The sequence below is a fragment of the Cherax quadricarinatus genome, chromosome 89, assembly GCF_038502225.1.
Source record: "Cherax quadricarinatus isolate ZL_2023a chromosome 89, ASM3850222v1, whole genome shotgun sequence".
Classification (NCBI taxonomy): domain Eukaryota; kingdom Metazoa; phylum Arthropoda; class Malacostraca; order Decapoda; family Parastacidae; genus Cherax; species Cherax quadricarinatus.
In genome coordinates, this window is record NC_091380.1 from 16,688,696 (window position 1) to 16,716,634 (window position 27,939).

Here is a 27,939-nt window from a genome sequence, read left to right on the forward strand (position 1 = left end):
GGAGCGCTTGAGGTTTCTAAACCTGTATTCCCTGGAACGCAGGAGGGAGAGATACATGATTATATACACCTGGAAAATCCTAGAGGGACTAGTACCGAACTTGCACACGAAAATCACTCACTACGAAAGCAAAAGACTTGGCAGACGATGCACCATCCCCCCAATGATAAGCAGGGGTGTCACTAGCACGTTAAGAGACCATACAATAAGTGTCAGGGGCCCGAGACTGTTCAACTGCCTCCCAGCACACATAAGGGGGATTACCAACAGACCCCTGGCAGTCTTCAAGCTGGCACTGGACAAGCACCTAAAGTCGGTTCCTGATCAGCCGGGCTGTGGCTCGTACGTTGGTTTGCGTGCAGCCAGCAGCAACACCCTGGTTGATCAGGCTCTGATCCACCAGGAGGCCTGGTCACAGACCGGGCCGCGGGGGCGTTGACCCCCGGAACTCTCTCCAGGTAAACAACCATGAGGTGAGTGGGCAGGCTCTATACCTACAACCATGAGGTGAGTGAGCATGCTCTATATCCATAACCATGAGGTGAGTGGGAAGGCTTCTGTATCCACAACCATGAGGTGAGTGGGAAGGCTCTATATCCACAACCATGACGTGAGTGGGCAGGCTTCTGTATCCACAACCATGAGGTGAGTGGGCAGGCTCTATATCCACAACCATGAGGCGAGTGGGCAGGCTTCTGTATCCACAACCATGAGGTGAGTGGGCAGGCTCTATATCCACAACCATGAGGTGAGTGGGCAGGCTTCTGTATCCACAACCATGAGGTGAGTGGGCAGGCTCTATATCCACAACCATGAGGTGAGTGGGCAGGCTTCTGTATCCACAACCATGAGGTGAGTGGGCAGGCTTCTGTATCCACAACTATGAGGTGAGTGGGAAGGATTTATATCCACAACCATGAGGTGAGTGGGTAGGCTCTATGTCCACAACCATGAGGCGAGTGGGCAGGCTCTATATCCACAACCATGATGTGAGTGGGCAGGCTTCTGTATCCACAACCATGAGGTGAGTGGGCAGGCTTCTGTATCCACAACCATGAGGTGAGTGGGCAGGCTTTATATCCACAACCATGAGGTGAGTGGGCAGGCTCTATATCCACAACCATGAGGTGAGTGGGCAGGCTCTATATCCACAACCATGAGGTGAGTGGGCAGGCTTCTGTGTCTACAACCATGAGGTGAGTGGGCAGGCTTCTGTATCCACAACCATGAGGTGAGTGGGCAGGCTCTATATCCACAACCATGAGGTGAGTGAGCAGGTTTCTGTATCCACAACCATGAGGTGAGTGGGCAGGCTCTATATCCACAACCATGAGGTGAGTGGGCAGGCTTCTGTATCCACAACCATGAGGTGAGTGGGCAGGCTCTAAATCCACAACCATGAGGTGAGTGGGCAGGCTTCTGTATCCACAACCATGAGGTGAGTGGGCAGGCTTCTGTATCCACAACCATGAGGTGAGTGGGCAGGCTCTAAATCCACAACCATGAGGTGAGTGGGCAGGCTCTAAATCCACAACCATGAGGTGAGTGGGCAGGCTCTAAATCCACATCCATGAGGTGAGTGGGCAGGCTCTATATCCACATCCATGAGGTGAGTGGGCAGGCTCTATATCCACATCCATGAGGTGAGTGGGCAGGCTCTAAATCCACAACCATGAGGTGAGTGGGCAGGCTCTATATCCACATCCATGAGGTGAGTGGGCAGGCTCTAAATCCACATCCATGAGGTGAGTGGGCAGGCTCTATATCCACATCCATGAGGTGAGTGGGCAGGCTGACACAGAAGGCTGACATAGAAGGCTGACACAGAAGGCTGACACAGATGACACAGAAGGCTGACACAGAAGGCTGACATAGAAGGCTGACACAGAAGACTGACACAGAAGGCTGACACAGAAGGCTGACACAGAGGCTGTCACAGAAGGCTGACACAGAGGCTTACACAGATGACACAAGGCTGACACAGATGACACAGAAGGCTGACACAGAAGGCTGACATAGAAGGCTGACACAGAAGACTGACACAGAAGGCTGACACAGAAGGCTGACACAGAAGGCTGACACAGAAGACTGACACAGAAGGCTGACACAGAAGGCTGACACAGAGGCTGTCACAGAAGGCTGACACAGAAGGCTGACACAGAAGGCTGGCACAGAAGGCTGGCACAGAAGGCTGACACAGAAGGCTGACACAGAAGACTAACACAGAAGGCTGACACAGAAGGCTGACACAGAGGCTGTCACAGAAGGCTGACACAGAGGCTGACACAGAAGACTGACACAGAAGGCTGACACAGAAGGCTGACACAGAAGGCTGACACAGAGGCTGTCACAGAAGGCTGACACAGAGGCTGACACAGAAGGCTGATACAGAAGGCTGACACAGAGGCTGACACAGAAGGCTGACACAGAAGGCTGACACAGAAGGCTAGTGTAAGATTCCTGAAGGCTAGTCTAAGATTCCTTAAGGCTAGTCTAAGATTCCTGATGGCTAGTCTAAGATTCCTGAAGGCTAGTCTAAGATTCCTGATGGCTAGTCTAAGATTCCTGAAGGCTAGTCTAAGATTCCTGATGGCTAGTCTAAGATTCCTGATGGCTAGTCTAAGATTCCTGAAGGCTAGTCCAAGATTCCTGATGGCTAGTCTAAGATTCCTGAAGGCTAGTCTAAGATTCCTGATGGCTAGTCTAAGATTCCTGAAGGCTAGTCTAAGATTCCTGATGGCTAGTCTAAGATTCCTGATGGCTAGTCTAAGATTCCTGAAGGCTAGTCTAAGATTCCTGATGGCTAGTCTAAGATTCCTGAAGGCTAGTCTAAGATTCCTGAAGGCTAGTCTAAGATTCCTGATGGCTAGTCTAAGATTCCTGAAGGCTAGCCTAAGATTCCTGATGGCTAGTCTAAGATTCCTGATGGCTAGTCTAAGATTCCTGATGGCTAGTCTAAGATTCCTGAAGGCTAGTCTAAGATTCCTGAAGGCTAGTCTAAGATTCCTGAAGGCTAGTCTAAGATTCCTGAAGGCTAGTCTAAGATTCCTGAAGGCTAGTCTAAGATTCCTGATGGCTAGTCTAAGATTCCTGAAGGTTAGTCTAAGATTCCTGAAGGCTAGTCTAAGATTCCTTAAGGCTAGTCTAAGATTCCTGAAGGCTAGTCTAAGATTCCTGAAGGCTAGTCTAAGATTCCTGAAGGCTAGTCTAAGATTCCTGAAGGCTAGTCTAAGATTCCTGAAGGCTAGTCTAAGATTCCTGAAGGCTAGTCTAAGATTCCTTAAGGCTAGTCTAAGATTCCTGAAGGCTAGTCTAAGATTCCTGAAGGCTAGTCTAAGATTCCTGAAGGCTAGTCTAAGATTCCTGAAGGCTAGTCTAAGATTCCTGAAGGCTAGTCTAAGATTCCTTAAGGCTAGTCTAAGATTCCTGAAGGCTAGTCTAAGATTCCTGAAGGCTAGTCTAAGATTCCTGAAGGCTAGTCTAAGATTCCTGAAGGCTAGTCTAAGATTCCTGAAGCCTAGTCTAAGATTCCTTAAGGCTAGTCTAAGATTCCTGAAGGCTAGTCTAAGATTCCTTAAGGCTAGTCTAAGATTCCTGAAGGCTAGTCTAAGATTCCTGAAGGCTAGTCTAAGATTCCTGAAGGCTAGTCTAAGATTCCTTAAGGCTAGTCTAAGATTCCTGAAGGCTAGTCTAAGATTCCTTAAGGCTAGTCTAAGATTCCTGAAGGCTAGTCTAAGATTCCTGAAGGCTAGTCTAAGATTCCTGAAGGCTAGTCTAAGATTCCTTAAGGCTAGTCTAAGATTCCTGAAGGCTAGTCTAAGATTCCTTAAGGCTAGTCTAAGATTCCTGAAGGCTAGTCTAAGATTCCTGAAGGCTAGTCTAAGATTCCTGAAGGCTAGTCTAAGATTCCTTAAGGCTAGTCTAAGATTCCTGAAGGCTAGTCTAAGATTCCTGAAGGCTAGTCTAAGATTCCTGAAGGCTAGTCTAAGATTCCTTAAGGCTAGTCTAAGATTCCTGAAGGCTAGTCTAAGATTCCCGAAGGCTAGTCTAAGATTCCTGAAGGCTAGTCTAAGATTCCTGAAGCCTAGTCTAAGATTCCTTAAGGCTAGTCTAAGATTCCTGAAGGCTAGTCTAAGATTCCTGAAGGCTAATCTAAGATTCCTTAGGCTAGTCTAAGATTCCTGAAGGCTAGTCTAAGATTCCTGAAGGCTAGTCTAAGATTCCTGAAGGCTAGTCTAAGATTCCTGAAGGCTAGTCTAAGATTCCTTAGGCTAGTCTAAGATTCCTGAAGGCTAGTCTAAGATTCCTGAAGGCTAGTCTAAGATTCCTTAGGCTAGTCTAAGATTCCTGAAGGCTAGTCTAAGATTCCTGAAGGCTAGTCTAAGATTCCTTAGGCTAGTCTAAGATTCCTGAAGGCTAGTCTAAGATTCCTGAAGGCTAGTCTAAGATTCCTGAAGGCTAGTCTAAGATTCCTTAAGGCTAGTCTAAGATTCCTGAAGGCTAGTCTAAGATTCCTGAAGGCTAGTCTAAGATTCCTGAAGGCTAGTCTAAGATTCCTGAAGCCTAGTCTAAGATTCCTTAAGGCTAGTCTAAGATTCCTGAAGGCTAGTCTAAGATTCCTGAAGGCTAGTCTAAGATTCCTTAGGCTAGTCTAAGATTCCTGAAGGCTAGTCTAAGATTCCTGAAGGCTAGTCTAAGATTCCTGAAGGCTAGTCTAAGATTCCTGAAGGCTAGTCTAAGATTCCTGAAGGCTAGTCTAAGATTCCTGAAGGCTAGTCAAAGATTCCTGAAGCCTAGTCTAAGATTCCTTAAGGCTAGTCTAAGATTCCTGAAGGCTAGTCTAAGATTCCTGAAGGCTAGTCTAAGATTCCTGAAGGCTAGTCTAAGATTCCTGAAGGCTAGTCTAAGATTCCTGAAGGCTAGTCTAAGATTCCTGAAGGCTAGTCTAAGATTCCTTGAAGGCTAGTCTAAGATTCCTGAAGGCTAGTCTAAGATTCCTGAAGGCTAGTCTAAGATTCCTGAAGGCTAGTCTAAGATTCCTGAAGGCTAGTCTAAGATTCCTGAAGGCTAGTCTAAGATTCCTGAAGGCTAGTCTAAGATTCCTAAGATTCCTTAAGGCTAGTCTAAGATTCCTGAAGGCTAGTCTAAGATTCCTGAAGGCTAGTCTAAGATTCCTTAGGCTAGTCTAAGATTCCTGAAGGCTAGTCTAAGATTCCTGAAGGCTAGTCTAAGATTCCTGAAGGCTAGTCTAAGATTCCTGAAGGCTAGTCTAAGATTCCTGATGGCTAGTCTAAGATTCCTGAAGGCTAGTCTAAGATTCCTTAGGCTAGTCTAAGATTCCTGAAGGCTAGTGTAAGATTCCTGAAGGCTAGTCTAAGATTCCTGAAGGCTAGTCTAAGATTCCTGAAGGCTAGTCTAAGATTCCTGATGGCTAGTCTAAGATTCCTGAAGGCTAGTCTAAGATTCCTGATGGCTAGTCTAAGATTCCTGAAGGCTAGTCTAAGATTCCTTAGGCTAGTCTAAGATTCCTGAAGGCTAGTCTAAGATTCCTGAAGGCTAGTCTAAGATTCCTGAAGGCTAGTCTAAGATTCCTGAAGGCTAGTCTAAGATTCCTGATGGCTAGTCTAAGATTCCTGAAGGCTAGTCTAAGATTCCTGAAGGCTAGTCTAAGATTCCTGATGGCTAGTCTAAGATTCCTGAAGGCTAGTCTAAGATTCCTGAAGGCTAGTCTAAGATTCCTGAAGGCTAGTCTAAGATTCCTGATGGCTAGTCTAAGATTCCTGAAGGCTAGTCTAAGATTCCTGAAGGCTAGTCTAAGATTCCTGAAGGCTAGTCTAAGATTCCTGATGGCTAGTCTAAGATTCCTGAAGGCTAGTCTAAGATTCCTGATGGCTAGTCTAAGATTCCTGAAGGCTAGTCTAAGATTCCTGAAGGCTAGTCTAAGATTCCTGAAGGCTAGTCTAAGATTCCTGAAGGCTAGTCTAAGATTCCTGAAGGCTAGTCTAAGATTCCTGAAGGCTAGTCTAAGATTCCTGAAGGCTAGTCTAAGATTCCTGAAGGCTAGTCTAAGATTCCTGAAGGCTAGTCTAAGATTCCTGAAGGCTAGTCTAAGATTCCTGAAGGCTAGTCTAAGATTCCTGAAGGCTAGTCTAAGATTCCTGAAGGCTAGTCTAAGATTCCTGAAGGCTAGTCTAAGATTCCTGATGGCTAGTCTAAGATTCCTGAAGGCTAGTCTAAGATTCCTGATGGCTAGTCTAAGATTCCTGAAGGCTAGTCTAAGATTCCTGAAGGCTAGTCTAAGATTCCTGAAGGCTAGTCTAAGATTCCTGAAGGCTAGTCTAAGATTCCTGAAGGCTAGTCTAAGATTCCTGAAGGCTAGTCTAAGATTCCTGAAGGCTAGTCTAAGATTCCTGAAGGCTAGTCTAAGATTCCTGAAGGCTAGTCTAAGATTCCTGAAGGCTAGTCTAAGATTCCTGAAGGCTAGTCTAAGATTCCTGAAGTCTAGTCTAAGATTCCTGAAGGCTAGTCTAAGATTCCTGAAGGCTAGTCTAAGATTCCTGAAGGCTAGTCTAATATTTGCAGCCACAAAGTTTATTTAATGTGTGTTGTTTACTCTAGAACCGATTCCCTTCCGTTTTGTTTATAATTTCCTGCCCTTCAGGGTATACTCCCTCTCCGGTCTTCCCTCTACCAAATTTCATGACCTATCACGTATTTAAGATTGTAAATCTGGTTGTAATAACCTCTGTAATGTGTCTAAATCTCTAGACACCTTCTTTGTCCTCTCTTGTTTCTCATTATTTGCAAGCAAATACACATGTAGATCTTGATTCAAGGTCATTGAGCATTTTCATGCATCAGAAATAATAGTGGCATCAGTAATGATCCTTGGGGGATGCCACTTGTTACTGTAGTCCAGACTGACACTACCTTCCATACTCTCATCTGTTGGTAAATTAGACACATGTGCAACTCTTGGGTATCTTCACTGAGGAAACGTTTCGCCACACAGTGGCTTCAACAGTCCATACAAAGGATAATCTTGAAGAACAGGAGGAGAATGAGGTAATCAGTCCCTCAACCTTGAGTCGATGTGGTCAGTCCATCAATCTTGAATAGAATACGGCACATGAGCGGAGACGCAGCTTATAAACCGTATGGCAGGAGAGGTGCAGCAGTCGTAGGTGGTGTCACATTTGTCCAATGTGGAAGTAGGTCGTGCCCAAGGTCGTGCCCAAGGTCGTGCCCAAGGGTAAGGCAAGCGAAGAATTCCCAAGTATTAAGATCCCAAGAAGTTGCAGTGTCTGACAGGTTTGTAGATGAATGGTTCAGAGAACCGACATGTTGATAAATTAGACACATGTGCAACTCTTGGGTATCTTTATTGATACCCAATAAAGTTACTTCTACGTCTAGAACATAAGAACTTAAGAACTTAAGAAAGGAGGAACACTGCAGCAGGCCTGTTGGCCCATACTAGGCAGGTCCTTTACACTCATTCCCACTAACAAAATAATTGCCCAACCCAATGCTACCCAAGACATAAGTTTGGATGATTCTGTTTACTTATCATACTCCCTGAATTAGTCTCTGGTGGAGACCCTTAGCTTATGGTTTCCTTGTGATTCTTCCAAGGGTCATCGGTCTGCAGGCTGGTCCAAGACCAGCCCCATCCTGGTTGTGTCTCAATTGTCTGTAGCCATTAACGTGTCACGGCTTAGAAATGTAAAGTTCACTGATATTGACCTCTAGTTTCTCACCCTCGGCTCGCCACACGGCGTAGGATTATGCAACGCCTGTGTGGGGGGGGGGATGTGGAAGGTATTCAGGCTTAATTCGAGGAACTGGATCACAGATCCAATCCCCTAGATCAAGAGCCCCTCACCAGCATCAAGGAACCTTTCTTGGGAGGCCACATGTGGACGTTCCCTGGCAGACGACATGACCTTTTTTACCAGTGAACTGTACAGAAGAGTTGCGTATTACTCCAGACACACTCACTACGTTTAAAACCATAAACTTCACAGCAGTTGCCAGCCTGATTGACTAGGCTGTTTGTATTGGTAGCATGCAGTAAAGTGTATGCCTCACGAAATCGTAATGACACGATTGCAAACAAAACATACCACGGGTGGGGTTAGAACCCGCGATTAGAGAGTCATAAAACTCCAGATCGACGCGTTAGCCACTGGACCAGCTGGCTACAATAAGATTAAACCAACTAGGTATATTTCTACACCATAGGAAGGTTAGCATAGGCCACCACTGTGACCACAAACGCAAAATTTTATTGTGGCTAGCTGGTCCAGTGGCTAACGCGACGGTCTGGAGTTTGTGACTCTCTGATCGCGGGTTCTAAACCCCACCCGTGGTATGGCTAAAGTGTATGATCCACAGCCTAGCTGATCAAGACAGCCAGAGGTTTGTGGGTGAATTTCCTCATACAGGAGAGAAGGCTGTTGAAAAGTTGAGAACCTCTCATGCATGTCGAGTTCTCGCACTTTGTACATGTACTCTCTGTACCCATGCTTTTATTGGAGGTACTGTACTTTGTACTGTCTGCCAGGTCTCTTGCTTTCATATTGGAGTGACTTCAGTGTGCAGGTCTGGGACCAGTTCCTCCAAGATTTTCCAAAATATTACAGTTTAAGGGATTTCAAGCATTCCTAGTGGTTCAAATGTTTCTTTGAGTTTATAAGGGCAGTGGCGGCTCTCTGTTTCTTTGATATAAGGGCAGTGGCAGCTCTCTGTTTCTTTGATATAAGGGCAGTGACGGCTCTCTGTTTCTTTGATATAAGGGCAGTGGCGGCTCTCTGTTTCTTTGATATAAGGGCAGTGGCGGCTCTCTGTTTCTTTGAGTTTATAAGGGCAGTGGCGGCTCTCTGTTTCTTTGAGTTTATAAGGGCAGTGGCGGCTCTCTGTTTCTTTGAGTTTATAAGGGCAGTGGCGGCTCTCTGTCCATTCTTTAGCTCTGCCCTGACAATAGTTGGTATACACCATTATTACAACCTGGTGAAAACAAATGGCTTTACTAGTATCATCAGAGGGTCAGCATCTCTTGTTCTAAACGTTTTATTTATCCAGTCTAGCATTTTCCATGTGATACTGTTAGTAACATTGTTATATTCCTGGAATATGAGATCCTCTGACATTGTCGCTCCCAGGTCTTGCACACGGAACTACCACTTAATGAATCATTTGAGTTTGTCATACACAGTTTCAGTATTGTTTTCCACCATTTTTTTTCTATAAAGAAGGAATTAAATATAGTAGTGGTCTCTGAGGCCTACTGGAAGATTTTATTTATACCAACTTGAAGATTCCAGCAGATTGTGCAGTTATCAGCAAAAGATATTATTGTGTTGTGAGATACATTTCTCTGTGCTGGATATGGGAATAAGAAAAGGGAGTGGGGGAGAGAGTACTGTACCTTGAGGCACAGAGGTTTCCACGGTGGCAGCCTCCAGCTTGACTCTGTTTACTACTGTGGTACAGAGGTTTCCACGGTGGCAGCCTCCAGCTTGACTCTGTTTACTACTGTGATACAGAGGTTTCCACGGTGGCAACCTATTTTCGATTCTCAAACTGACTCAGACTATCCATTACTCACGAATTAGTTTGTGGCAGCCCAAGGTGCTTAGGTTCACCCTCCGAGCCCCATGGAGCGGGGAATGGGGCTAGGCCTAGGGACAACTGGTCCCAGCATAGGGACAACTGGTCCCAGGCCTAGGGACAACTGGTCCCAGGCCTAGGAACAACTGGTCCCAGGCCTAGGGACAACTGGTCCCAGGCCTAGGGACAACTGGTCCCAGGCCTAGGGACAACTGGCCCCAGAAGACGAGGAGGTACTTATACCACTACAAGTATCACCATTACAAGTATCACCACTACATGTATCACCACTACAAGTATCACCACTACATGTACCACCACTACATGTATCACCACTACAAGTATCACCACTACATGTATCACCACTACAGGTATCACCACTACAAGTATCACCACTACAAGTATCACCACTACAAGTATCACCACTACATGTATCACCACTACATGTATCACCACTACATGTATCACCACTACAAGTATCACCACTACATGTATCACCACTACAAGTATCACCACTACATGTACTACCATTACATGTATCACCACTACAAGTATCACCACTACAAGTATCACCACTACAAGTATCACCACTACAAATATCACCACTACATGTATCACCACTACAAGTATCACCACTACATGTACTACCATTACATGTATCACCACTACAAGTATCACCACTACAAGTATCACCACTACATGTATCACCACTACAAGTATCACCACTACATGTATCACCACTACAAGTATCACCACTACATGTACTACCATTACATGTATCACCACTACAAGTATCACCACTACAAGTATCACCACTACAAGTATCACCACTACAAATATCACCACTACATGTATCACCACTACAAGTATCACCACTACATGTACTACCATTACATGTATCACCACTACAAGTATCACCACTACAAGTATCACCACTACATGTATCACCACTACAAGTATCACCACTACAAGTATCACCACTACAAGTATCACCACTACAAGTATCACCACTACATGTATCACCACTACATGTATCACCACTACATGTATCACCACTACAAGTATCACCACTACAAGTATCACCACTACAAGTATCACCACTACAAATATCACCACTACATGTATCACCACTACAAGTATCACCACTACATGTACTACCATTACATGTATCACCACTACAAGTATCACCACTACAAGTATCACCACTACAAGTATCACCACTACATGTATCACCACTACAAGTATCACCACTACAAGTATCACCACTACAAGTATCACCACTACAAGTATCACCACTACATGTATCACCACTACATGTATCACCACTACATGTATCACCACTACAAGTATCACCACTACAAGTATCACCACTACAAGTATCACCACTACAAATATCACCACTACATGTATCACCACTACAAGTATCACCACTACATGTACCACCACTACATGTATCACCACTACAAGTATCACCACTACATGTATCACCACTACAAGTATCACCACTACAAGTATCACCACTACAAGTATCACCACTACATGTATCACCACTACAAGTATCACCACTACAAGTATCACCACTACAAGTATCACCACTACAAGTATCACCACTACAAGTATCACCACTACAAGTATCACCACAACAAGTATCACCACTACAAGTATCACCACTACAAGTATCACCACTACATGTATCACCACTACAAGTATCACCACTACAAGTATCACCACTACAAGTATCACCACTACATGTATCACCACTACATGTATCACCACTACAAGTATCACCACTACATGTACCACCACTACATGTATCACCACTACAAGTATCACCACTACATGTATCACCACTACAAGTATCACCACTACAAGTATCACCACTACAAGTATCACCACTACAAGTATCACCACTACAAGTATCACCACTACATGTATCACCACTACAAGTATCACCACTACAAGTATCACCACTACAAGTATCACCACTACAAGTATCACCACTACAAGTATCACCACTACATGTATCACCACTACAAGTATCACCACTACAAGTATCACCACTACATGTATCACCACTACAAGTATCACCACTACAAGTATCACCACTACAAGTATCACCACTACAAGTATCACCACTACAAGTATCACCACTACAAGTATCACCACTACATGTATCACCACTACAAGTATCACCACTACAAGTATCACCACTACAAGTATCACCACTACAAGTATCACCACTACAAGTATCACCACTACATGTATCACCACTACAAGTATCACCACTACAAGTATCACCACTACATGTATCACCACTACAAGTATCACCACTACAAGTATCACCACTACAAGTATCACCACTACAAATATCACCACTACAAGTATCACCACTACAAGTATCACCACTACATGTATCACCACTACAAGTATCACCACTACAAGTATCACCACTACAAGTATCACCACTACAAGTATCACCACTACAAGTATCACCACTACAAGTATCACCACTACAAGTATCACCACTACAAGTATCACCACAACAAGTATCACCACTACATGTATCACCTCTTCAAATATCACCACAACAAGTATCACCACTACATGTATCACCACTACAAGTATCACCACTACATGTATCACCACTACAAGTATCACCACTACAAGTATCACCACTACATGTACCACCACTACATGTATCACCACTACAAGTATCACCACTACATGTATCACCACTACAAGTATCACCACTACAAGTATCACCACTACAAGTATCACCACTACATGTATCACCACTACAAGTATCACCACTACAAGTATCACCACTACAAGTATCACCACTACAAGTATCACCACTACAAGTATCACCACTACAAGTATCACCACTACAAGTATCACCACTACAAGTATCACCACAACAAGTATCACCACTACATGTATCACCTCTTCAAATATCACCACTACAAGTATCACCACAACAAGTATCACCACTACATGTATCACCACTACAAGTATCACCACTACAAGTATCACCACAACAAGTATCACCACAACAAGTATCACCACTACATGTATCACCACTACAAGTATCACCACTACAAGTATCACCACAACAAGTATCACCACAACAAGTATCACCACAAGTATCACCACTACATGTATCACCACTGCAAGTATCACCACTACAAGTATCACCACAACAAGTATCACCACAACAAGTATCACCACTACATGTATCACCTCTTCAAATATCACCACTACAAGTATCACCACAACAAGTATCACCACAACAAGTATCACCACTACATGTATCACCTCTTCAAATATCACCACTACAAGTATCACCACTACAAGTATCACCACAACAAGTATCACCACAACAAGTATCACCACTACATGTATCACCTCTTCAAATATCACCACTACAAGTATCACCACTACAAGTATCACCACAACAAGTATCACCACAACAAGTATCACCACTACATGTATCACCTCTTCAAATATCACCACTACAAGTATCACCACTACAAGTATCACCACAACAAGTATCACCACTACAAGTATCACCACTACAAGTATCACCACTACAAGTATCACCACAACAAGTATCACCACTACAAGTATCACCACTACAAGTATCACCACTACAAGTATCACCACAACAAGTATCACCACTACATGTATCACCTCTTCAAATATCACCACTACAAGTATTACCACAACAAGTATCACCACTACAAGTATCACCACTACAAGTATCACCACTACAAGTATCACTACTACAAGTATCACCACAACAAGTATCACCACTACATGTATCACCTCTTCAAATATCACCACTACAAGTATCACCACTACAATTATCACCACTACAAGTATCACCACTACAAGTATCACCACAACAAGTATCACCACTACAAGTATCACCCCTACATGTATCACCTCTTCAAATATCACCACTACAAGTATCACCACAACAAGTATCACCACAACAAGTATCACCACTACATGTATCACCTCTTCAAATATCACCACTACAAGTATCACCACTACATGTATCACCTCTTCAAATATCACCACTACAAGTATCACCACTACATGTATCACCTCTTCAAATATCACCACTACAAGTATCACCTCTACATGTATCACCTCTTCAAATATCACCACTACAAGTATCACCACTACATGTATCACCACTACAAATATCACCACTACAATTATCACCACTACAAGTATCAGTTCTCAAATTGACATTTTATTGCAATTTGTCAGTGAACAGATATCAGTTGCAGCATCTTGTTACCATAGCAACACTGCGACTAGCCGAGGGATCGAACCCGTCTTGTTTTAGCGCGCCTCATGGTGAGCGGAAATTCACGATACTCTAACATTATTAGGAGCTTGCAATGTTGCAAGAAAGAGGATAAAATCCAATCAAACTCGTTCAGAGTGACTAATCACTCTGAATGTGTTTGTTCAGATTTCATCCTCCTTTATGCAACATTGCAAGCTCCTGATGATGTGATTGCAACACCAAAGGCCTAGAGCTATCTTTCAACTCATTAAAGATGTACTTTTATATCTAAAGTCTTTGTGGAATATGAAGCCACGAAGGTGAAACCCACGAAGGTGAAGCCTACTGTTGCAATGCTTGCAACAGTAGGCTTCTGACTTGCTGTTTACGTTACTACATCGTTTTTTCCCTTAGTGCTCTAACAGCACTCCCAGTCTAATCCTCTCTCGGTGTTTTTTCAGGTTTACACCAACAACCACAACTGTTCATCACAACAGTGGCAGGACACACACGAGCGCCGCAGCTTTGCCACCTACCTCAGTGCTGCTGGCTACAGAACAGGTGAGCTGGGGATTAGTCTAACAGTGCTCATGAAATCGTAATGACACATTTGCAAACAAACCATTCCACAGGTGGGGTTCGAACCCACGCTCAGAGAGTCAAGAAACTCCAGACCGATGCGTTAGCCACCGGGCCAGTGCTAATGCGTCGGTATGGAGATTGTTGACTCTTTGATCGGGGGTTCTAACCCCACTCGTGGAATGGTTTGTTTACCAATATAACAGGTTTAAAATCACTTTGAAAGACACTGTGTAGAGCGAACTCTATGCTGTTTCCCTCTAGTCATAGGTTAGTGAGACAAAGAAAACAGTCTTTAGACCCAAATGTGGTCTGGAGTATACCTGGAGAGAGCTCCGGGGGTCAACACCCCCGTGGCCCCGGTATGTGACCAAGCCTCATGGCGGATCAGGGCCTGATCAGTCAGGCTGTTACTGCTGGCCGCACAGAATCCAATTTATGAACCACAGCCCAACTGATCAGGTACTGACTTTAGGTGCCTGTCCAGTCTAGTAATGTTCCATAATTTTGTAAAGCACTTGGTTGTTTAATAAAGGAATTGTGTTTCAGGCAGAATATAGTCTGTTTAATCACAGTGTAGTTTAATAAAAGTCTTGATTTAGAGCACAAGGAACTTTATTAAGATCACAGGGCATGTTACATAATTTATCTTCTTCTGATCCACTATAAAAATTAATTACCGGAATATTATTAGTGTCTTCCTGTGTAAAAACCCCGGTCCAAACAAATCGACGTTCAAATTCGTACTGCTACAAAAGTACATCTACTTTTTTTAATATATTTTCATATGTAACAAAAAAAAAAGTAGGTAAAAGTTTTTTTACACATTTTCAAATGTAAAACAAAAAAAGATCTACATTTTTTTACTTACTTTCAGATGTTGAAAAAACGTATATATACGTTTGGACTGTTTACGGGTTAAATTAAGGAACTTTGGAACAGAAATTAACTCTGATAAATTAGACACATGTGCAACTCTCGGGTATCTTTATTGAGGAAACGTTTCGCCACACAGTGGCTTCATCAGTCCATACGTAGGAGAAACTTGATGAACAGGAGAAGAATGAGGTAATCAGTCCCTCAACCTTGAGTTGATGTGTTCAGTCCATCAATCTTGAATAGAATACGGCATATCAGCGGAGAAGCAGCTTGTAAACCGTATGGCAGGAGAGGTGCAGCAGTCGTAGGTCGTGTCACATTTGTTCAATGGGATCTGAATTCTTCGCTTGCATAATTCTTGGACACGACCTACTTCCACATTGAACAAATGTGACACGACCTATGACTGCTGCACCTCTCCTGCCATACGGTTTATAAGCTGCTTCTCCGCTGATATGCCGTATTTTATTCAAGATTGATGGACTGAATACATCGACTCAAGGTTGAGGGACTGATTACCTCGCTTATGCAGCATATGGAAATCTTTATTCAGGAAACGTTTCGCCACACAGTGGCTTCATCAGTCCAATACAAAGAGGAAGGCGTAAGGAGAGGAGGAGAATGAGGTAATCAGTCCCTCAACCTGGAGTCGATGTGTTCAGTCCATCAATCTTGTAGAATGTACAGCATAGGGCCGTAGACGTGGCTTATATACTGATTACCTCATTCTCCTCCTCTCCTTACGCCTTCCTCTTTGTATTGGACTGATGAAGCCACTGTGTGGCGAAACGTTTCCTGAATAAAGATTTCCATATGCTGCATAAGTGTCTCAATCTTCAACTTGTCGGTTTTTCAAACCATTCATCACAACTGATTACCTCATTCTCCTCCTGTTCTTCAAGATTCTCCTTTGTATGGACTGATGAAGCCACTGTGTGGCGAAACGTTTCTTCAATAAAGATACCCAAGAGTTGCACATGTGTCTAATTTATCAACATGTCGGTTCTCTGAACCATTCATCTACAGAAATTAACTCTGTTTAGCACAAGTTTCATTAGTGGTTATTAAATTGGTAAGTAAAACACATAGGCAACATTTAGGCATCTTTATTCCAAAGTCTGAAATGATGTTTCAGACTTTGGAACAGAATTCTTCTCCAGGCTGAGGGACTGACAACCTCAAATCTACATCTTCAAGGGAGATGTGAAGATGATGTAATCATCTTCACATCTCTACTGCTTCTGCCTACTTTCTGGACTCGACTGAAAAAGCCTACTGTGTAGGCGAAATGTTTCGGAATAAAAATGTTGCCTATGTGTCTTACTTACCAAGTTCTCAGTATTGTATACCATTTTGATATTCATAGTGGTTATTAAGTTGTATTTACTAGATGAAACACTTTGATGACACTTCCAAGTTTTATTTCACTCATTACGACACCTATCGGAAATACAGTGGACCCTCAGCTAACGATATTAATCCGTTCCTGAAAGCTCATCGTTAGCTGAATTAATTTTCCCCATAAGAAATAATGGAAATCAAATTAATCTGTGCAAGACAACCCAAAGTATGAAAGAAAAAAAATTTTACAACATGAAATATTAATTTTAATACACACAAACTGACACTTGCCTTTATTGAAGATCTGGTGATGATTGATGGGATGGGAGGAGGGGAGAGTGTGGAAGTTGTTAAGGTTTAGAAGGGGAATCCCCTTCCATTAGGACTTGAGGTATCAAGTTCTTTTCTGGGGTTACTTCCCTTCTTCTTTTAATGCCCCTAGGACCAGCTTGGGAGTCACTGGACTTCTGTCGCACAACATATCTGTCCATAGAGGCCTGTACCTCCCGTTCCTTTATGACTTTCCTAAAGTGGTTCACAACATTGTCAGTGTAATAGTCACCAACACGGCTTGCAATAGCTGTGTCAGGGTGATTTTCATCAAAAAAGGTTTGCACTTCAAGCCACTTTGCACACATTTCCTTAACCCTTTCAGGGTCCAAGGCCAAAATCTGAAGTCACGCACCAGTGTCCAAGAAATTTTGAAAAAAAAAAAAATTATTTTTTCTTACAGAATTAAAGAGCATATTTTTGTGAAGGTAATAAAACAAAAAAAAATAGAATCTGATCAGTACTTACCGAGATACAGTGCCAAGAAGTTTGTAGAAAATGATGTGGTGGCGGCAACATCGACGAATTCCACATACGCGTATTATATTATTTTGTTGTTTTAGTTGTTTTTTCTTTTCTTTTCCAATTTTTTTCTATTCCTACTAACATTTGGGGCCTGAGAGACCAATACTGTATATAATGTATATATATAAACTCACTGTATTGAACACAATAACCGCACTAAAGTTATTATCATATTATTGTTTACCACTGTTGTTTATTACAATAAACATGCACAAATATTGTATAATACTAATGTTCTATCATATATTTACATATTTACAATCACTGGACATGGTTTTAGAACTGCTGGAGCTTGTGGAACTCCTTGAAACAAGGCACCATACACAGAGGCACCTTACATTCCTCACACATAAACCGAGTGTCTTTGCGTCTTTGTTGCTGGCGTTTTGTTTGTGCACAGACAATGCATCTCTTCTGAGCAAATTTCTTTTGAGTTGAAGGAAGCTGTATTATGAAATGATCACCTTCTCTTCTCAAACGCTTGGGTATATTGTGATGAATTCGAGGACCATGTTGTATTGCAGGTGTTGTTACCTGGTACTTCATTATGAGTTGTCTGACAACAGACAAACAAAATTCACCATACGGTGGTCTGTTACCAGTCTTTATTTGGTACATATTATATGCATTCAGCATTGAAATGTCCATGAGATGGAAGAAAAGTTTCATGTACCACTTGTAACTCTTACGAACACAGTCAACAAAACCAATCTGCATGTCACACTTGTCAACCAAGCGCATGTTTTGTGTATAATCAATCACTGTCACTGGTTTTCGAATACGTTCATTAGTCACTCGATCAACTTTGCCACTGTCTTGCATTTCATTACGGTGAATGGTTGTCAACAATGTGACATCTCGTTTGTCATGCCACCGTAATGCCATGATGTCATTGACAGTAAACACCTGCACGTCATCACCACGAACACCTGCGTTGAGCCTGGGCATATGTTTACGATTAGAACGCACTGTGCCACACACATCTGTCTTGTTCACTCGCATGAAATCACTGAGTAATGGGCTTGTGTACCAGTTATCGGTATATAATGTATGGCCCTTACCAAGATAAGGTGCCATCATGTTTCTCACTACGTCACCTGATATACCCAATAACATCTTGGTATCTTTCAATGTTTTACTACCCGTGTATACAACAATATTCAACACCAGGCCACTGTCACAATCACAGAGTACAAACAATTTTATACCAAAGCGGTTCCTCTTGCTCGGTATATACTGCTTGAATGACAGTCTACCTTTGAACAAAATCAAAGACTCGTCAATTACAAGATTCTTGAATGGATAAAAGTATATCCTGAACTTTTGTTTGAGATACATGAAAACATTTCTAATCTTGTATAACCTGTCACTTCTGTCAGGCCTGGTTTTGTCAGAGAAGTGCAACATACGTAACAGTAAGATAAACCTGTTCACTGGTATTATTTCACTGAAGGATGGGGTACAAATTAGCCGATCTGTGGACCAGTATGCTTTTATATTATGCTTATAGACGTGAGGCATAAGCATTATTGTTGCAAAAAGCAAATACATTTCTGCAACAGTCGTCTCTTTCCACCTGTGTAGTCTTGACTGTGGTGATAAGATCGTATTTGCCATGGTGTACTGAAAATACTTATTACTTTCCCTGACAATAATTTCCATCAATGGCTGGTCAAAGAATAATTCAAAGAATTCCAGTTCATTGGCCGTGGTTCCAAGGGGACAGGTAGGTAGAATTCCACTTTGCGAGTCATCAAAGTGGTGAGGGCTGGGAACAAAATTGGGATTTTGCTGCCAATCCCAGATACGGTTTGCTGGTGGATACTGGACATCATAGGCTGGTTGTACGGGTGGTTGTGGCGGGCTGGTGGGTGACGCTCCGCTTTGTCCTTGAACTGACGAGTCAGCAGCGTAGGTTCCCGCGTGGCACAGCGAGTCACGCATGGCGGTGCCACTACCACCACCAGCCCCACTAACACCATCCACTGATGTCTGTGGCCCATCCATGCCAAGTGTAGCCACATCATCCTCACTATCACTACCTAAAACGGGTGTAGGGCCACGGGATGTACTCCGGGATGTACTCCGGGATGTACTCCGTCCCCTGGGCACAGCATAGGGTACACTACCCGAGCGCATGCGGCGGCGAACATACCGACGCTTCACTGGTGAATATGTTTCCTCACTATCACTACTCGAATGATCGTCGAGCGCAATAAAATCACAATCCACGTCAGAATCATCGTCATTACTGAAGTCAGAGGCCAGGTCACGGGAAAATATTAGTTTTCTCTTACGTTTAGGAACACCCGACCGTGAGTCACGAGTGCCCACACCAGAGGTAGAAGGTCGAGGATCGTCGGGGTTTTCTGCACTATTATCGATATCCTGGTCATTATTTTCGGTCACTAACTTATCAAAGCCGTAGAATTCGTCTTCATTTCCACTTCCATCAGTGTCAGAACTATCAGACAGGAAGAGGAGAGTCCCAATTTTCCGGGGAGTGAGAGCTGACTTGCGACGAGACATGGTGAACAAGGGTGACTGAGCCGGCGTTCCCACAGTGCTATGCAGGCGCCTAGATTTTTTGTTTATGGCGCACACCCACGGCGCAGACCCATTCTCTCATATGTAGGCCTATGAGCGCTTTCGTGCTAAATTTGACGGCGCTAGAATTTTGGCGTAGATCTACGGTTTGGACACTCACCGACCAGCCATAGATCTATGGGACGGACCCTGAAAGGGTTAATCTTTGTAGTAGGCAACTTCTTCAATTTCTCTCTCCCCTCCTCTGAAGCAGTTTCCTCAGGTCTGGCCTCATGCTGTTGAAGATGATCTTGCAGCTCATCAGTGGTTAGTTCTTCATTGTCCTCCTCCACCAACTCTTCCACATCCTCTCCACTGACCTCCAACCCTAAGGACTTCCACTTCTCAGGGTTAGCCTCAAACCCTTCAAAATCCCTTTTGTCTACACATTCTGGCCAAAGTTTCTTCCAAGCAGAGTTCAAGATCCTCTTAGTCACTCCCTCCCAAGCCTTGAGGATGCTAAAGTGATCTCTCCAAAACTCTCTTAGAGTCAGTCGAGTGTCTGTGGTCACTACAAAGCATTTTTGAAACATAGCTTTAGTGTAGAGTTTTTTGAAGTTTGAAATGGCCTGCTGGTCCATGGGGTGCAGGAGAGGAGTGGTATTAGGAGGCAAAAACTTGACCTTAATGAAGCTCATGTCCCCAGAAAGTCGCTCTGCCAAGTCTGAAGGATGACCAGGGGCATTGTCTAATACCAGAAGGGACTTAAGGTCCAATTTATTTTCCAGGAGGTAATTTTTCACAGTGGGGGCAAATGCATGGTGTAACCAGTCATAGAAAAGGTCTCTAGTGACCCATGCCTTACTGTTTGCCCTCCACATCACACACAAATTAGCCTTGAGGATATTGTTTCTCCTGAACACTCTGGGAGTTTCAGAGTGATACACCAATAAAGGCTTCACTTTGCAATCACCACTAGCATTAGCACACATCAAGAGAGTATGCCTGTCTTTCATAGGCTTATGTCCTGGGAGTGCCTTTTCCTCCTGAGTAATGTAGGTACTGCTTGGCATTTTCTTCCAAAACAGGCCTGTTTCATCGCAATTAAACACTTGTTCAAGTTTCAAGTCTTCACTTTCTATGTAATCCTTGAATACCTTCACATATTTTTCAGCCACTTTTTGGTCCGAACTGGCAGCCTCACCATGCCTTATCAGACTATGTATGCCACTATGATTCTTAAATGTCTCAAACCAACCTTTGCTGGCCCTAAATTCACTCACACCACCACTAGTTGCAGGCATTTTTCTAATTAAATCCTCATGCAACTTCCTAGCCTTTTCACATATGATCGCTTGAGAGATGCTGTCACCAATAACAGTCTCTCAGCATCTTCTATCAATTGCGATCTCTTATTCGAAAACAAAGTTGCACCCTTTGCAAGAACAGCTTCCTTGATTGTCGTTTTCTTGGCCACAATAGTAGCGAGGATTGATTGGGGTTTGGTATACAACCTGGCCAGCTCGGAGACACGCACTCCACTTTCATACTTAGCAATTATCTCTTTCTTCATATCCATAGTAATTCTCACCCTGCAGGGATGGCACTAGAAGCTTTCTTGGGGCCCATGGTGACTTATTTTGCAGGTACAATCACTAAAAAATGCTGTGATAATATGAAATGTTCTGATTGTATGCATGGATGCGACTGCACTGGCTGGCTTGTAAACACTGGCACCCATGGGACAACTGAGGCACGCTCAGGCCACACGTGGACGCATCTTGAATGAATCGCGTTGGGTGAGTTTTTTAGCGTTAACTGAGGCAAAATTTTTGCTTTAAAATGTATCGTTAGCTGGATTTAACGTTAGCTGATGCCATCGTTAGCTGAGGGTCCACTGTAGTACAAAAGCACTCATAGTAATAACTGAAAGTATAAACGTAATAATGAACATAAGCAGTGGCCTTATTTTCCAGTAAGGAAAGTAAACACTTACATTAAATGTACGTAATAGTAATAACAATAATACAGTGAAACCCCGAGTTTCGACCGCTTTGAGTTTCGACTGCTTTTTTTGGCTAAATTTTGTTGTGAGTTTCAGCCTGTACCCTGCGTTTCATCCAGCATACCAGACCTGTCCACCTGCTTGTGCCTGTGTGCCTGCCCACACAGGTGTTGTGAGCCAGACTAGCTTTGTTTATCCTTGAGTGAACATTACCCTGCATGCTCATCCAAACGTTTCACAATAAATTCCTTGTGTTTAGTGCTTGTTTATTGATTGTGACTGTGAAATAAGCCACCATGGGCCCAAAGAAACTTCACAGTGTCAGTCCTTTGGTAAAGAAAGTGAGAAACACAATAGAATTGAAGAAAGAAATTGTAGCAAAGCACCAAAGTGAAGGAGGAAGAGAGAGTGGAGAAGGGGCCTTCTTCAGTGATTCTGTGATATGTACAATACTAAAGCAGCATGAGTCGATAGAGGCTACAGCGCCAGTCAGCGATAAAGTGTAGCAGTAACAGTGTAGCAAGTAAGTTAAGCGATTAATCGATAGAAAAAGCACAGCATGAAACTGACTCCTCCATTGTCATTGGAGTTACATAGGGCCACTTGACAACAACATTGCCGCCATCATCACCACTATGTAAGGTTTATCTTTCAGTGGCCCTTATACACCTAACAAGAAACAACATACCAACACTCATGACATTTTTAATACCATATTTTATTCTAGAGTATATATCATGTTTCTATGTTATTAACATACCCTCGTTTCCTTCCTGCCCTGCAGTGCTGTATAGCCCTTGTGGTTTAGTGCTTCCCTTTTATTATAATAATATGTTATTAATATTGTTTATTACACCATATTAGATGAATTATGATAGATAAATATGCCGTAGAGTTGATATTAGTGTCATATTGAAGAACTGTCTTGTCCTGCCTCTCATACGCCAACAAGAGTCATCAATAAAGGTAAAACTCATTTAACTGTTCATTTATCCATTAAAATTAATGCTTTATATTTATTTCTCATTGTTTTCTGTATGTAAAATATACAGAAAATTTTGTGAATATTTTGTGAATATTTTTTGGGTAGAACGGATTAATTGGCTTTACATTATTTCTCATGGGAAATATTGCTTCGACTTTAGGCCGTTTCGACTTTAGGACATTTCAACTTTAGGCCATTTCGACTTTAGGCCGTTTCGACTTTAGGCCGTTTCGACTTTAGGCCGTTTCGACTTTAGGTCTAGCTCCTGGAACGGATTACAGCTGAAACTCAGGGTTCCACTCTGCTGATTTAATGGCGGGTACCTTATTGATCATTAAACCCTTAGCACCCGGTTCACTTATTGGGAGGCAGCCTATATGGGAGTGCGACATATGCCAAATAAATTGTAACATACTCTTTACATGCTACACTTTACATGGTTCTGACTGGTGAAGTGCAATGCTATGCTGGTCAAAACATCAAGAAAAAATGAATACAATGTGCAGCAAATACAGTAATCTCTATGGATGAGTGTAAAATGACATCTAATAGTATCACATTCTTCCCTCCTGTAACTGCAGCAATACACAGATAACACACACACAGGAGATGGAAACTTACGACTGCATTTTGGTCTAACTTTGAACATTAATTGGTCGTAAAGATGCACAAAGGGAAGGGAGCCATTAAATATACGAGAGTGGGAGGGGATGCGAGTGGGAGAACGAGAGTAGTAGTAGTAGTAGTAGTAGAAGTTCAAAAGTGGTAGAGGTGGCAATAAAAACGTAGTAGTGATAATGAAAAAAAGGGTCATAGAGTGGAGTGTTAGCAAAGAAATAGTGGTGTTAGTAGCAGTGACAAGATAAGATAAGATTTCATTCGGATTTTTAACCCCGGAGGGTTAGCCACCCAGGATAACCCAAGAAAGTCAGTGCGTCATCGAGGACTGTCTAACTTATTTCCATTGGGGTCCTCAATCTTGCCCCCCAGGGTGGGACTCACACCAGTCATCTAACACCCAGGTACCTATTTGCTGCTAGGTGAACAGGACAATACTGAAAGGAAACGTGTCGAAATGTTTCCACCGGCCGGGAATCGAACCCGGGCCCTCCGTGTGTGAAGCGGGAGCTTTAGCCACCAGGCCACCGGGCCACGGTGGAGATAATTTAAGAATAAGAAAAAAGGGGAGCACTGGAAATAAACACAACTGTTACACATGCCCTACTTAAAACAGTAAGAGTATTCCTTTCCCTTGGCAGGTTACTTCGGCAAGTACCTCAACAAGTACAATGGCTCGCACATCCCAGCTGGCTGGCAGGAGTGGTCTGGCCTCATCAAGAACTCCCGCTACTACAATTATACTGTTCAGCGCAATGGCCACTTCATCAAGTATGGTGACCATTATCCGAAGGTCAGTCACACTTCTTACCTGATTACAGTGGGTTCTAACCATTTTTTTTGTTTTTTGTATACTTGAAAAAAGTCTTATCATGTTTATACTGTTTTTCCAACACATGCTATTGGAGTGTAAGCAAGGTAATATTTATGAAGGGATTCAGAGAAACCAGCGGGATGGACTTGAGTCCTGGAGATGGGAAGTACAGTGCCGGCACTCTGAAGGAGGGGTGTTAATGTTGCAGTTTTATAACTGTAGTGTAGGCATGTTTCTGGCAAGACAGTGATAGAGTGAATGATGATGAACGTTTTTCTTTTTTGGACCACCCTGCCTTGGTGGGAAATGGCCAGTGTGTTAATAAAAATATATATATATAAACAGTTGACCCCCACTTTACGATCAGCTCCCAATGCGACCAATTATGTAAGTGTATTTATGTAAGTGCGTTTGTACGTGTATGTTTGGAGGTCTGAAATGGACTAATCTAATTCACAATATTCCTTATGGGAACAAATTCGTTCAGTACTGGCACCTGAACATACTTCTGGAATGAAATAATATCGTAAACCGGGGGTCCACTGTATATGTATTCTATTTCTTTGCACCTGACATTGTGTCAACATTCATGTTTTGTTCAGCAAAGTATCCCCTACTGGGCTTTATTATTACCAGGAGAATGTAGACTTTCATGTGTCTTCCCTTGTTAGTTTCTTCCTCCCAAAGCGTTTCGTAATTTCTTACCATAGCTATAGTTATCTCCATGAGGAAGTGGAACAGAATTCTTCCTCCGTAAGCCATGCATGTTGTAAGAGGCGACTAAAATGACTGGAGCAAGGGGCTAGTAAGCTCTTCTCCTGTATACATTACTAAATGTATAATAAAAACTTTTGTTTTTCCTTTTGGGCCGCTTTGCCTAGATGGCTGATGTGCTGAAGGAAAGATCTATAGTTATTAATATTACAGGAGTGGATTATTATTATTATAATCAAGGGGGAAGCGCTAAACCCGGAGGATTATACAGCGCCTAGGGGGGGGGATGTGGAAGGCATTCAGGCTTAATTCAGGGAACTGGAGCACAGATCCAATTTCCTAAATCAAGAGCCCCTCACCAACATCAAGGAACCTTCCTTGAGGGGTACAGGAGTGGAACCTTGCTCATGGTGCCTCATCTACCATAAAAATATTTGGCATAGTGTTATAATATGTGAAATGTACATAGATATTTCAGCAACTTTATAGTGTATGCATAACAAAGCACATTGCTTTACAAATAGAACAAATAATGAACTTTATTCCTTTAGAGTGGCATACAGTATATTATACAATTAAAATGACTGACATATACAGTGGTACCTCGGTATATGACAAGCTCCCAACTCGAACAATTATGTAAGTGTATTATTGTAAGTGCTTTTGTAAGTGTATTTTTGGGGGTCTGAAATGGATTCATCTACTTTACGTTATTCCTTATGGGAACAAATTCATTTGGTACTCGAACAGATCGACTCGTGAACATCCTTCTGGAATGAATTAAGGTCGCATACCGAGGTACCACTGTATCCACTTTATAGACACTAGTTGAGCAAGGCATTTCAGGCAGCATGCGATAAGTGTGTTCCTGACCCATGTAGCATTAACCCGTAAACGGTCCAAACGTATATATACGTTTGGTGGCCCGGTGGCCTGGTGGCTAAAGCTCCCGCTTCACACACGGAGGGCCCGGGTTCGATTCCCGGCGGGTGGAAACATTCGACATGTTTCCTTACACCTGTTGTCCTGTTCACCTAGCAGCAAATAGGTACCTGGGTGTTAGTCGACTGGTGTGGGTCGCATCCTGGGGGACAAGATTAAGGACCCCAATGGAAATAAGTTAGACAGTCCTCGATGACGCACTGACTTTCTTGGGTTATCCTGGGTGGCTAACCCTCCGGGGTTAAAAATCCGAACGAAATCTTATCTAATCTTATCTCTCTCTTCTGGACCGTTTACGGGTTAATAATGCAACAAAAAGCTGCCGTGAGATTGATTACAAACTGCTACGCCAGGCAACACACCCCACCGCTATTTAAGAACTTGAACCTGCTTAACATACAAAATACTCACTCATATTATTTAGTTTAACCCGTAAACGGTCCAAACGTATATGTACGTTTTTTCAACATTTGAAAGTAAGTAAAAAAAGTAGATCTTTTTTTTTTTTTTTACATTTGAAAATGTGTAAAAAAACTTTGATCTATTTTTTTTTTGTTCTATTTGAAAATGTGTAAAAAAAACTTAGATCTTCTGTAGCACAACACATGTGAACGTAGATCTGCTTGGACCGTTTATGGGTTAATTGCAAGTGCATGAGACAAACTCAATTTAACATGCAAAACCTAGGAATACATTGCAAGACCTTGCTGTACTGTACCCAGGACCATTGGTAACATTGTAACACTAATTCTGATTCAAATTATAGTTTATTTCCACATGATACAATATTTATACAAAAATGGGTGACAGTTGAGTGCACAGAGAAAGCCCAAGGTCATATAGAGAATTTCTGGCAAGTGTAAGCCTAATTTAAGCCTACACGGGCAATAAACATTACATGTATTAAGTACAATAAGCATTACAGGTGAAGAATAAAAATGCACAGTAATGTGATTGGAACAATTTCCAAATAACCTGCACATGGGAGAATAAATGACCATGTTTCAAACTAACTTAGGCCATTGGTTTAGGTTAGGTTAAGCTAGGTAAGGTTAGGTTAAGTTAAGTTGAGTTAGGTTAGGTAGGTTAGGTAAGGTTAGGTTAAGTCAAATTAGGTTAGGTTAGGTAACATTAGGCTAGGTTAGGTCAGGTTAGGTTAAGTTAGGTTAGATTAGGTTAGATTAGGTTAGGTCAGGTCAGGTCAGGTCAGGTCAGGTCAGGTCAGGTTAGGTTAGGTAACTTTAGGTTAGGGTAGGTTAGGTTAGGTTAGGTTAGGTTAGGTTAGGTTAGGTTAGGTTAGGTCAGGTTAGGTTAGGTAACTTTAGGTTAGGGTAGGTCAGGTTAGGTTAGGTTAGGTTAGGTCAGGTTAGGTTAGGTCAGGTCAGGTTAGGTTAGGTAACTTTAGGTTAGGGTAGGTCAGGTTAGGTTAGGTTAGGTTAGGTTAGGTTAGGTAAGGTCAGGTTAGGTTAGGTAACTTTAGGTTAGGGTAGGTCAAGTTAGGTTAGGTTAGGTTAGGTCAGGTTAGGTTAGGTTAGGTAACTTTAGGTTAGGGTAGGTCAGGTTAGGTTAGGTTAGGTTAGATTAGTTAAGTAACATTAGGTTAGGTAACGTTATATTAGGTTAGGTTAGGTAATGTTATATTGGGTTAGGTTAGGTAACATTAGGTTAGGTTCGGTAATGTTTGTCAGGAAACAGGACAAGTTAGGTAATGTTTGTCAGGAAACAGGACAAGTTAAGTAATGTTTGTCAGGAAACAGGACAAGTTAGGT

At 42.6% G+C, this 27,939-nt stretch overlaps 1 protein-coding gene across 1 annotated transcript in view; it reads left to right on the top strand.

The window, feature by feature from the left end:
* The window catches only part of LOC128697133 (extracellular sulfatase SULF-1 homolog), an 849,281-nt gene that overhangs the window by 743,131 nt on the left and 78,211 nt on the right, over nucleotides 1–27,939 (top strand). Inside the window, exons 6-7 of the mRNA XM_070104220.1 lie at nucleotides 14,374–14,473; nucleotides 24,342–24,493. Of these exons, the coding sequence (XP_069960321.1) occupies nucleotides 14,374–14,473; nucleotides 24,342–24,493 (252 nt within the window). The remainder of the gene's footprint in view (nucleotides 1–14,373; nucleotides 14,474–24,341; nucleotides 24,494–27,939) is intronic.